This window comes from Daphnia pulicaria, chromosome 2 (genome assembly GCF_021234035.1).
Source record: "Daphnia pulicaria isolate SC F1-1A chromosome 2, SC_F0-13Bv2, whole genome shotgun sequence".
Lineage (NCBI taxonomy): Eukaryota > Metazoa > Arthropoda > Branchiopoda > Diplostraca > Daphniidae > Daphnia > Daphnia pulicaria.
Window position 1 is genome coordinate 2,456,995 of NC_060914.1, and position 11,233 is coordinate 2,468,227.

The following is an 11,233-nucleotide window of genomic DNA, read 5'->3' on the forward strand; positions in this document are numbered from 1 at the left end:
GTGTGAGTAATGAAAAATTGAATTTTTAATATCCGGGTGTGAGAAAAAGTTTCATGCGGTTTATTTTTTGGTTGTTAGTGCGACTAGACATCGGCTTCGTCACGTGACCTTTTTTTCAAACTATATGCCATCCCCCATAAGCTCGAAAAAAATTGGAAAAAAAAATACAATACAATTTTAGAGAATTGAAAAAAAAATTTTCAAATTAAAAAAATTGTTGGACGAAAAAGGAATAGAAAACATGGAGAAAATTGGTTGAGTCGATCATGGGAAATCCCCATCATCACGGAATTTATCAGTTTTTCCTTGGAAGAAGGGAATTCAAAGAGGTCATCGTGAGATCAGCAAAGAAAAGAGAGCCAAAATTTTTTCAATTTAAAAAAAAAATTGTTAAAAAAAAATTTGTTTTTCCGAAACTAGTTCGCGGGAGGGAAATTTTCTTCTTCTTCTCTATATAATATTATAGGAACACGAGTAAGTATAGTAACAAGGGGAAAGGTGGGAGGGACACACACACACAAAAGAAGGATTACAATGATGCCAAGGATCCATCCATCCTCATTCTCTCGCACCCCCAAAACAGAGAAGCGCATAAATTCTGTACAGTGATAAATTCCGTCCGGGTAGTAGAGAAGGAGGAGGAGGCAAAAACGCTTGTTGGATGTTTTTTTGTTGTTGTTGTTGTTTAATAATTTCGTGTTAAATTTTTTTTTTTTTTTTTTTAGTTGTAAATTAATGGTTTCATTTCCAAAGGATTCCCGACATATTAAAAAGAAAAATGACTTCTAAAAATGGAATAAAGGAATGTGTTAGTTTCACATCTAAAATATCCCGTCACCATGGTTAGTAGCGCCCGAGTTAATTTGATGATTCCCATGACAATGCATTTGGAGTTAATTGAGAGTTAATTTTTTTTGTTGTTTAGTTGTTTTGGTTTTCCTTTCATCATCTTCTTCCGTTTTCCTAAACTGGACAATGACGAGTTCGTTGATTTTCGTCTAGCTCCTTTCGCCACGAATTTCGTTTGCTTTTTTTTTGAATGATTTTCTCTTGATTTATTCTTACGGTAATGTACAATCGAGTCTTTTTTTTTTCTTTTCTTTTTTTTTTTGTCTCTCGTTAGTTAGTCGGACTGTTCCTGTTGAGGTGGGTAGGGGGCAGAATTAATAATGCTGAGGAAGGAGGTTTTGGGTTTTTAACGCTCCGGTGGACGCTCCACGACGTACGGCCTCTTCCGTTCCCGGCAGGATTTCTTGTGAACGGGCCAGTCCTTTTGTTGGCAGTAGGTCCCGCAGTATCTGGCTTCCTGTGAAAAAAATAAAAATGCCCAATGCGGTTAGTCAGTCAGTTAGTTGAGTATAGCGCAACGAAATGAAGTTGGCTCCCAAGTCAAAGAATGCCTTGTCTACCAAAAGATAAAAGATGTCACTCTCTGGCAATGGATATGGATATTCTCGTCTTCGTGACTGTGAAGATGAGCGACTTTGACATACCTGACACCGTCCGCAAATAGAGAATTCCCTGAGCTCGCGTTCCATATTCGTGCACGGCGGGTAGTGGCACTCGTAGTAGCAGAAGGTATCGTCCTCGTCGTCAATCACCTCGCCGTTGACGTTGTAATAACGCGTGACTCCCAGCTCGCCAAAATGCTAATTATCCATTTGCCGGGGGGAGAGAAGGATTTTGGGGTTTTTAATTATGTAATCTAATCAATTTTTATGAAAATGTGTAGGCTTCAAACCTCTTCGACAGGATCAGCGGGCAATTGTTGGATGGCGGCCCAGTAAAGCGAATGCTCCCGGGTGGTTGACGACGATGTGTTTGCGACATCATCGCAGTGAATGTTGGTGCTGGACGACGACGACGTCGTCGTTGTCGTCGTCGTCGTCGTCGTCACGGTGGCTCGATGAACGATGTTATTAGGATGGCGACCGCTAGGTGGTGGCGCCGTTCCTTTGGCCACCAGATTCAAATTTTCCAGCCGATTATCCACCGTGACGCCGTTGCGGTGAACGACTTGGAAGCCCGGCGCTATCCCTCCACAGTGTCGCTCCCTGCACACAATTCAAGAAATGGAAAATAAATAAAATAAAATAAAAATAAATGACTGAGAGAAAGCCAATGAATTTTTCGGGATTCATAAATAATTGAGCCATCCATCCGTTAGTGTCACGGTTGTATGCGCCGCTGCTAAATTCAAGAATCAACTAGGGAGAAATGAGGTCGGGACCGTCGGTGGTAAGCATTCTCGCCCGCTACTTCTTCTTTTTTACCTCCTGTCCATCTACTTTATCGTTGACTGCAGTCCCAATTAACATTTCAACATAGATGCAGCAGCAGCGAGGGGACTTTACTGGTACCGTGTAAGAGGGACGCGAAGAATGCCTCCGATCCACTTCTTCTTTTTTGACCAGCTGCCAAATGTCACCCCGCCGCAACGTGCAACGACAGCAGGCCGGCAAACAATTCCAGCAAAGGTAAGCAAAAGAATTTTTTGGGTTCTTGGCTTTTGCTCCTGTTACTTTTTTTTAAAGTTTCGTTATGTGGTGCGCGCTGTCCCCGATTTATATACATCTTTAAAGGCCATCACGAAATACCACGTGTTTTGTTGGCCGGGCGGATGCCGGCCAGCTCTCTCAGCTTCTTGGCTCTGATTCTCTTCTCTCTCTTTTGTGATTGCGCTACACGTAGCGCGTGAGGAGGGCCCCGCTGCCATAGCGACGGCAGCACAACGTCAAACTCATCGATCGGCTAGCGAACTTCTCTCTCTCTCCCTCTCTCCCTATGATTGCCTTTGCAAAGCTCACGCGGGACGCGCCGTTATTGATGGGCGACGAGCTATAGCGTAGCAGCAGCAGCAGGGCTAGTGTTCATTTCAACCCTCCCGCGACGTTCGTTCGTGCGTCCTTGGCCAAGACTTTCGCTTGTGTTTTTAAAAGAAAAGAAGGGAGGTTATATTTATATCTAAAAGACAGACGGAGAATACTTCACGAAATGTAATGAAACGCAAGGGGGGGAAACCTGCACGGTCGAAATCGTTAAGAACAAGTTTCAAGTTTCTTCTTTTCGGGACGGAAATTCGGGACTAGATTCTTTTTTTTTTTCAAAGATGGGCCAATCATTTGAGCAAATCATATCCTCCATCGAACCGTGCAACCAGCAGAGCGTTACCATCATTTCGTTTTGTAGAGAAAAAGATATTTCAAAACTGTATATTCTCACGGCTGTTGTGGGTTTTTTCTTCTTCTTTCGTGGCGACAATAGAGATACAAGTACAACACACACACACACACGCAGAGAGCCGGTCGCCTCGGTTGGTTCTTCTCGTGATCCGCCATCCAGCGGAATGGAGTTGTGTGTGAGCGTTAAGAGGCAAACAAAAGAGCTACAAGATGAAGTCGGCGGCGGCTTCATTGGCTGCGCTGAACTATAAGAAGACCATTGGCCCCTGCGAATTTTTGTCTTTAATAACGGCTGACTGATCGTCTCGAAAATTTTTGGTTCTCACGATCCTCTCCTCCAGGCATCGTATAAGTATAGGCTACATTATTATTATATTGTGTCAGAGCGTCGGCTCTCGGTCCGATTCAGCGCAACGCCGCCAAGTTTTAGATATTTTTTTTACTTTTCTAAAGGTCGAGGCCAGCAATCTTGGGCTCCAGCGACGTGTTAATAAAAATAAGGGAAACATTTTCGCTTTTTGGGTTGTTGTTGTTATCCATTGTGTGTGTGTGTGTGTGTTAGCCCCCAACTGGATATTCAGGGCCTCGAGGGGTCCCTATTGAGAAAACGGTGGACCCAAAGCTCGGAGCTGTTGATCCGGAAATGGACAAACGGACCTAGCAGGAAGGAGGCGGGTTTTTCTGTCCAGGTGCACTGCTGGACGGTTGTACATACATATACAACCCAAGAAAAGGGAGCTGAGTGTGTGTAATAAGCCAGCTGCTATTTAGATGAAATAAGCTAAAGGAAGAATCTCCTTTTTTGTTTGGTTATTCCAGAACTCAAAAGAAATTCTTCGATCTGACGTCAGGAAATATTTGGGGATATCCGATCAAGTTGACTAAGTCGACGGAATGTCATCTCTATATAATATGTTGTTGTTTTTTTTCTAGGGAGGGTATAAAATAAGAAGGTCACGACGGACCAAATGTTTCCTTTACACAAAAGCTCTGAATGAAAAAAAAAAAAAAGAAAAGAAGAAAACCGACAGATGTACGAACGGCTTTTTTTATTTTCTGCTAGTGCAGCTGCTGTCGGGGCCTCCTTCTCCTTTAGCAAGGGGGGTATATAGACACCCGCCAACCACCTGGTTTCGTCCCCGTTTATTCACTAGAGCAGACGGCAGCAGCACAAACCTCCTATTATCACCCCCCCACTTCTTCATTAAAAGCAGCAGCCCAAGACTTCTGGCGGCAGCTGAAAAACGAACCCCACCACCACCACCACCAGAAACACCCGAAAAACCACTTTCTTATTTTTGTGTGATACACACACACACACACGTACGATAAGAAGCGGCGGCCGTGGCGGTTACGATCGGTTATTGTCGTGAGTTCTGCTCGGGCCGGATCCCGTCGAGTCATCCCGACCCGAAGAGATGGCGGAACCCGTTAGAGTGTCATCACGACGAAAGAAAACCCTTTGCTTTTGTTTTTTTCTTCTTCTCGATGGCAGCACGATCATTCCTGTAGCTCTCTTCGAGCTCGACGCAATCATTCGAATATAACCCCCCAGCCAACCCCGCAAAGGCTCACACACAAAGTTGTAAACAACGACAACTACCTGGAAAGTGAACGAGTTTTGTTTCTGTTTTTTTTTTTCTATTCGGTGGCGCATAGGAGGAGGAAATAACCGGCGTCGTCGTGTAGTACAAGAAGGGGAAAAGAAGGTGGACTATGTAATAAAAAAGGTACACACTACAGAGAGAGACAGAGAGCGAGAGGTACGGGAGCGAGTAAAGTGAACATACGCAACAGCGGGGGGAAAAGAAGAAGAAAAAGAATAACAAGACGAAATGGTAGCAGCAGCAGCAGCAGCACTTGAAAGCGGTGCCAACGAACCGAATCCCTTCAGGCCATCATCGCGCTCTTAGATCTTTTCTTTTTATACCAGCCAGCAAGAAGAAAAAAAAACTATCCACATAGACGTGTACGTACACTATAGTCGATTTTGTCACACAAGTCTTTTCCCATCGTCGCCATTGTTCTCGCCGCGACCAACTGGCGCACATTTCGTCTCCAAGATAATCCAGTTTCTTCTTTTTCTCGAGATATTTTGAAAGAGACCAGATTTTTCGGTCGGTCCTTCATTGGCTCTCTGTCGAAAATGAAACCTAATCTCAGCCGCAGTTTCTCCCTCTCTCGATTCTTTTTTCTATCAACATAAATACATCATTGCCTGAGCCAGCAGCAGCAGCTCTCGGGTTACATGGGAGTCGAAAACTCTTTTACAAGAAGAAGAGGAGAAAATGGTGTATCGAAATTCGTCGAGTCTTAAAGAAAGAATAGCAGCCGTTACGCTTGCAGAGTCAACGGACGGATGCACTTGGCTCATTTTATTTTTATTTTTTAAAGGGAAATAAAGAATCGTGAACGGAAGTTGGAAGGAGGGGAGAGAGTCCAGTCAAAAAATAAAAAAATAGTGAATTGGAAGAAACTTACCACAATAGCTGGTGGACGTAAGCACCCGAACTGCGGCCCCGGGCGACGTCGTAGGCATAAGCGAAAATCCGTGCGCCTCCGCCGTTCCGGTCGACGTCCATCCGAGCTTCGAACGCGTATTCCTGAACGAGTCCAATGTCCCTTTCGTCCAGCAGAGCGTACTTGACCTGGAATACATTTCAGACCAAAATTGAGTTAATTAATTCAACTTCAAATAATCATCGGGATTTTTTTTCGGGAGCGGGGATTTTTATCGGGACCGGATGCAGAGAAGGGATAAGGTCGATTCCGGATGCTCAGAAGCCTCGTGATTGTATCCTCAACGATCGATCCCGTTTCCCATCCGTGCGTGCAATTTCTGTTTTCCTTTTTCTCTTCTCTTTCGGTTGTTGCTACGGGATTTCCTCCTTATCCTCCTCCTCCCCCCCATTTGAAGTTCCCGGAGAATCCAGCTAGAGGAGGAGGAGGAAACGAGTTGAAAAGGGCGGCGACGGTGGACATTTTTTCTTTCTGTCTCTCCCATCCCGTCGTCTGTGTGTCCTCTCCCATCAAACGGAGCGAGCAAAAGGCGCGGACGGAGAGAGGAGCCAAGTGTCTGCTCCCGAAGAGAACCCGCACCCACTACATTCACACAACCGATCAATACTTTCATGTTTGGGTGGGGTAGGAAGGATGGGGGGGACTCGTCCTTGTATGATCCGAGATCATTCAATGGGACCAGCCCCCCGAGAAGTCAAAGCCCAGGCCGTCTGGGCCGCCACTTCATCCGCAGTCTATATTCCTCTGACTTGACTGGACTGCTGTTCTTCTTTTGCCCAGCAGCTTGTCTCTCTTTTAGTGTTTTTTGTTGTGTGTGTCAGACTTGACTACTTAGTGTGTAGAGTTAATCTAGTTAGACACACAGACTCTCTCTCTCTCTCTCTCTAATCTCTTTAAACTCTTGTGTTGCCAATGACGCCCGGATTATCATTAAGTTGTCGCCTAAATTAGATAAAGAATCAAGGCGCACACATATAATGCACACACACACACATTAAGGGGATCAAGATTGGCCTTATCATCGTTAAAAAATAAAATGAAAAACTAGACGGTCTTTTGTTCTCGATTCATTGCTCGTCCGTCGGGGGGGAAATTTTTTATAAATTAAAAAAATACACACAAAGAAGAAACGCCGTGATGAAACAACAACATCAACAACAACACGAGCTTTTTCTCAGGCAGATATTCTTCGAGTTGATGTTGAAAAAGTCGTGACTGTGTGTCTTTCTTCTCTCTCAGTCCAGAGAGTTGATTGCTTTCCATCATGTTTATTCTGATTCTATACGCAACCCAAACCCTTCAATCGTGTAATACGCAAATAAGTCATCTGCCTCTTCTTCTTCTTCTTCTTTCCCCCGCTTGAATGTTGAAAATAACAAACGGGTTTGAGCCCTCCGGGGCATCAATCTGTTTGTGTGTGTGCGACTCGGGTCTATACCATGGCAGTTGCTACTTATTTCTTTTCTTTTTTCTCGAGTAGACGATGACAACAAACAATAACGAAATTGTAACCAGAGCTTCTTGCTTGGGTTCCTTCCGGAGCTTCCGGCACTTCCGGCGTTTGTTCATTCCCTCTTTTTTTTTTCGAGTAAAGTAGAAAGTTCATTGTTCGGACTGTTTTTTTGTGGTGTGAACCGCAGACTACTACCAAGGCTAAACCAACTTTTATTTCATTTTTAGGAAAAAAAAAAAATAACAGATGAAATACACCACCACCACCAGGTGATGAGCGGACGCCGGCTGACCACTGAAGGGTTTCCCTCCTCCTTTTTTAAACAACAGTAGTGGTGGCAACATCCTATGTGTACTAATTCCTTACTGAGGGGTGGTTGGGAGGATATAACATGACAGCTCTCAAATAAAAATAAAAAAAGTAAGTTAGACTCTCTTTTTTTCCGGAATTGAAAAAAAAGAGTGATATTCACATTTTCGGACGGAAAAACATAATCAAACTTCCGCTCCATTTAGTTTTTTTTTACTGTAATAAAAAAAAAACTTTGTTCATTTCAGGGGGAAAAAACACACACAGCAGGGATTGATGAGCCATTGCAAATGGACACGCATTCGACAACTATTCCAGTAAAGCTTACTCTTCTATTCTCAACTTACATATTTTTTCAAGATCGAAATTTTCCCACAGTGAAACAAAAAAGTTCCCGAGTGAAAACAAAACAAGTGGAAAAAACCACAGAGAAATTTTTTGGTTTTTTTTCTCCCCCGAAACCGCAAAATGTCCGGTTTCACGGCCGCGCCGAGTCATCGCTTTGACTTTGAGAAAAAGAGAAAAAACAAAAATTATAAAATAAAAAAGATTTCCGAGTTCGTTGTCGCGGTGAGGAGACAAAATCCGGTCTTGTATCTTACATATTTGAAAACAGCCCCGACAATAAGTTCTTATTGGTGGTTGCCATAGTTCCACGTTTTTTAAAAAGGAAAAAAAAAAAGAGACTGTTTGTTTGAGAGACGGCCTTATCGATGACTCGTAGCGACTAGCGACACACACACAAAGTCCAAAACGAAATTTGTTCTCTTCGAGTTCTTCTTATCACTTTTGGTTATTTTCTTCTTCGTCTGTATATTTACTTTGACCTTTTTCTTTCCTTTTTTCTAGCTCTCTCAGTTGAACTTGGCATCATTCAACCCAACCGCTTGTGTTTGACGTCAGTATGTACCGACTGTGCCGCCGTCGCCCATGAAACTATCTCGCAAACACGAGAGTCTCTGTTTGGGCTCTTGTTGTTGTGTATAACTACACCTACATACCCTAGGCTCTCTTTTTATCTTATGCCAGCCGAATGATTTCCCGTAGCCGATCCATAGTCATTTTTCTATTAAATTTTCTGCCTGGTGGAGGGTTCGTGGAGGAACTCAAATGTATTGATCCTTCCTTCATCTGTGATATAGGAAAGGGGGTCCTCCTCCTCCTCCTCTTTTTCATAAGATACAACCGACGTGGGGATAAACTGTTTGCCCAGAAAGATTGACATTTGCAATCCAACGCAGTGTCAATCTCAGTTTTTTTTATCTCCAAACATTTTTTCAAGATGAAGAGTAGCAAAAAAAAAAAAATATTTTTCAATTGAATTTCTTTAACGGACTGAGAGAGAGAGAAGGACGGCTGAGTGACAGATGAATGCCGAGAGGGAAAGGATTGAAAGGGGCCAACAGGCTAGTTGATCAAATAGTCAAAAAGAGATTTGAGAATACTGTTTGTGTTGAGAAATAAAAAAAGAAAAAAAACGAACCTTTCCAGCTGCCCGGCCGAGTCGGACAATGCCCAGTTTCAAACCGGAGACTTGTGAGGATGTTGAAGACGACGAGGACGAGGCTCCACTGGCGTTGGATGCGGGTAAGATTTTCATCTTTGTAAAATGTGTCTCGACTCTCTCACACTGCTGGCAAGGGAATTTTATTCACTTTTGACACTGGCAACCAAAAAACGAATGGCAAGAATTGTCGACGACAGTTCCATACACATCCAACGTATGGAAGATGCACACAGAAACGATATATCTACGTGTATACCAAAAGTTAACCAAAATCTGATCACATCGGCAAAACTAAATTTTTTTTTTGGGGGGTGGAATTATCTCCTTTTTTTTTTTGCACAAATCCAAATTTCTTCGTACACCACCCCACTTGCAGTATATATATAATGGACCGTGGCTAATGTCGAACCGGTCTAGTTGAGCTGTGGCCGACGACTGAATTTTCAGCTGTGCTCGTCTGCTAGAGACTCTCCGCCGAGCGCGCGCACTTGAGTTTGATTTTTCTGCTGGTAGGGGGGCGAGAGCTGTGCACAAAGGAATAATGTGACTCTCTTATAGTTAGCCCTACACTATTTCACCATAGCCGGTTTTGTTGGTCTCTCTCTGTGTTGTCTGCACTAGCAGAACGGCTCACGATTCTCAGCTGTCGCCGACTCGCTCCACGACTCTCATGCACAGCCAAAAGGACCCGTTGCTTTTTTTTGTGTGTGTGTGTTTGAAGAGAGATAGAGCATGTGGGTTGTTGGCTTTAGCAACTTCTTCCGTTGTGTGTGTGACACGGGCGACCGGATCGCTGACTGCTGTTCCCTCAGGCAATGTTAATGTACGTTATACTTCTTCTTCTTTTTTTCTTCTCCGGCTGTGTGTACGTGTTTCCCGTCTGTGTTGTATATATACGTCCCGTTAACAGTTTTTTTTTCTCTTCTCTTTTCTCTAGAGAGAGTAGAGAGCATGATTAAAAGGAATGGCTGGAAATTATCATAGAAAACCAGTGTTCGTTTTCAGTCGAACGGGCGTCAGCAGCACACGACCTCGTCACGATCAAGAAATAAAAACAAATAACAAAACTCACACCGGACCTTTTTTTTTTTTTTTAAATAAAATAATATAAAAAAAAGTTGATGGAACAACAACCGCATCACCGGTTCGAAAAATATAAAAACGTCTTATCAGTTTTTTAATCTGCTTTTTTTTAATAACCCGGGTAATAGCTTCAGAATAAACGAGTTCTGTCTTTTACTATTTTTTTGAGTGTGTGTTCTCGTGACTTTTTTTCTTTCTTTTGAAATTGTGGACTATGATTATTTATGCAGGATTAGTTTCGATTTAATCCAATTTGGCAACCACCACGTTTTCACGTCGTCATGACGACGACGAGAAAACAATTCGAAAAGGCCGCCAGAGTGCGACCGGGTAGTTTTACGCGCCGCTTTGTCGATTGTTTTGTTTGTTGTGTGTATTATGGTGTGCAAGTGCAGGTTCCCGCCCAATTAATATTCTTGGCTCAATACACCTGTGGGTGGTGGAGGTTTTAATAACGTTTTTATCTGGAATCGATGCTGATTCTTGGTCTGTTGGTCGTATTTCTCGTGGTTATGAACTTGTTTGGGTGTGTTTCTCTAAGTGATGACAATCTAGTGAAGCCAATCTGACTTAAAAAAAACCAACAAACCAACCATTTTAACTTTTCCTCTGCAGTTTCTGGGAAGTCCCATTCAATGGTATTTACAAATTAAAATTCAAGCCTAAAGTTGATGCAATAATGTTTTCTTGTGTTGCTCAGGGATCATGCCTCGTCGGTTGGAAATCCGTACCACCATTCTGGGGAAAAAATCAGACGAGAGAAGTAGAAGGAAAGATTCCAATGCTAATGATCTCTATGCAGATGAAGCTCTGCAGCTGCTGGAAGAAATTGAACAGCTCAAATCGAATGTATGATTGAATTATGTGACATTATCAATTCAGTTGCAAATGCTTACCTTGTAAATTGATAACGAGACACTTGTTCACGATTCTCAGTCAGGCCAACAGGTGGCCTCCCTGGTAGCCAACATTTTGTAATTTTTCTGTTTACTTCTCCAGATTCAAAAGACAGATGAACGGATCCTTGGCACCTACACAAAGTCTCCCTGCAAAGCCAAGAAGAAAAAGCCCGAAGTCCCTGCCAGAAAGGTTGTCTACGATGTCTTCTACCCAGCCATGGGTGAGTGCTGACCCACACACTATATTCTTGTTTCCTTTCCCCAAATGTTTCTTTTTGGA

General features: G+C 43.1%; 3 protein-coding genes across 6 annotated transcripts in view; 2 read left to right on the forward strand and 1 right to left on the reverse strand.

Annotated features, from left to right (window-relative positions):
- Nucleotides 1–11,233, forward strand: part of LOC124327110 — a 271,197-nt gene that overhangs the window by 69,076 nt on the left and 190,888 nt on the right. The gene's annotated exons all lie outside the window — the stretch shown is intronic.
- Nucleotides 38–9,407, reverse strand: LOC124327260 (zinc finger MYND domain-containing protein 19-like). The gene is made up of 5 exons (XM_046786248.1): nt 8,948–9,407; nt 5,664–5,830; nt 1,742–2,054; nt 1,494–1,649; nt 38–1,306 (listed from the first exon to the last, which is right to left on the reverse strand). The coding sequence occupies exons 1-5, from the start codon at nt 9,062–9,064 to the stop codon at nt 1,196–1,198; spliced, it is 864 nt and encodes a 287-aa protein (XP_046642204.1). The 5' UTR covers nt 9,065–9,407; the 3' UTR covers nt 38–1,195.
- LOC124326972 overlaps nt 9,696–11,233 on the forward strand; it is a 37,701-nt gene continuing 36,163 nt past the window's right edge. For all 3 annotated transcript variants that reach the window (XM_046785710.1, XM_046785711.1, XM_046785712.1), the window contains exons 1-4: nt 9,696–9,794; nt 9,909–10,692; nt 10,755–10,903; nt 11,054–11,174. In XM_046785710.1, coding sequence (XP_046641666.1) covers nt 10,760–10,903; nt 11,054–11,174 — 265 coding nt within the window. In that variant the 5' untranslated portion in view covers nt 9,696–9,794; nt 9,909–10,692; nt 10,755–10,759. The remainder of the gene's footprint in view (nt 9,795–9,908; nt 10,693–10,754; nt 10,904–11,053; nt 11,175–11,233) is intronic.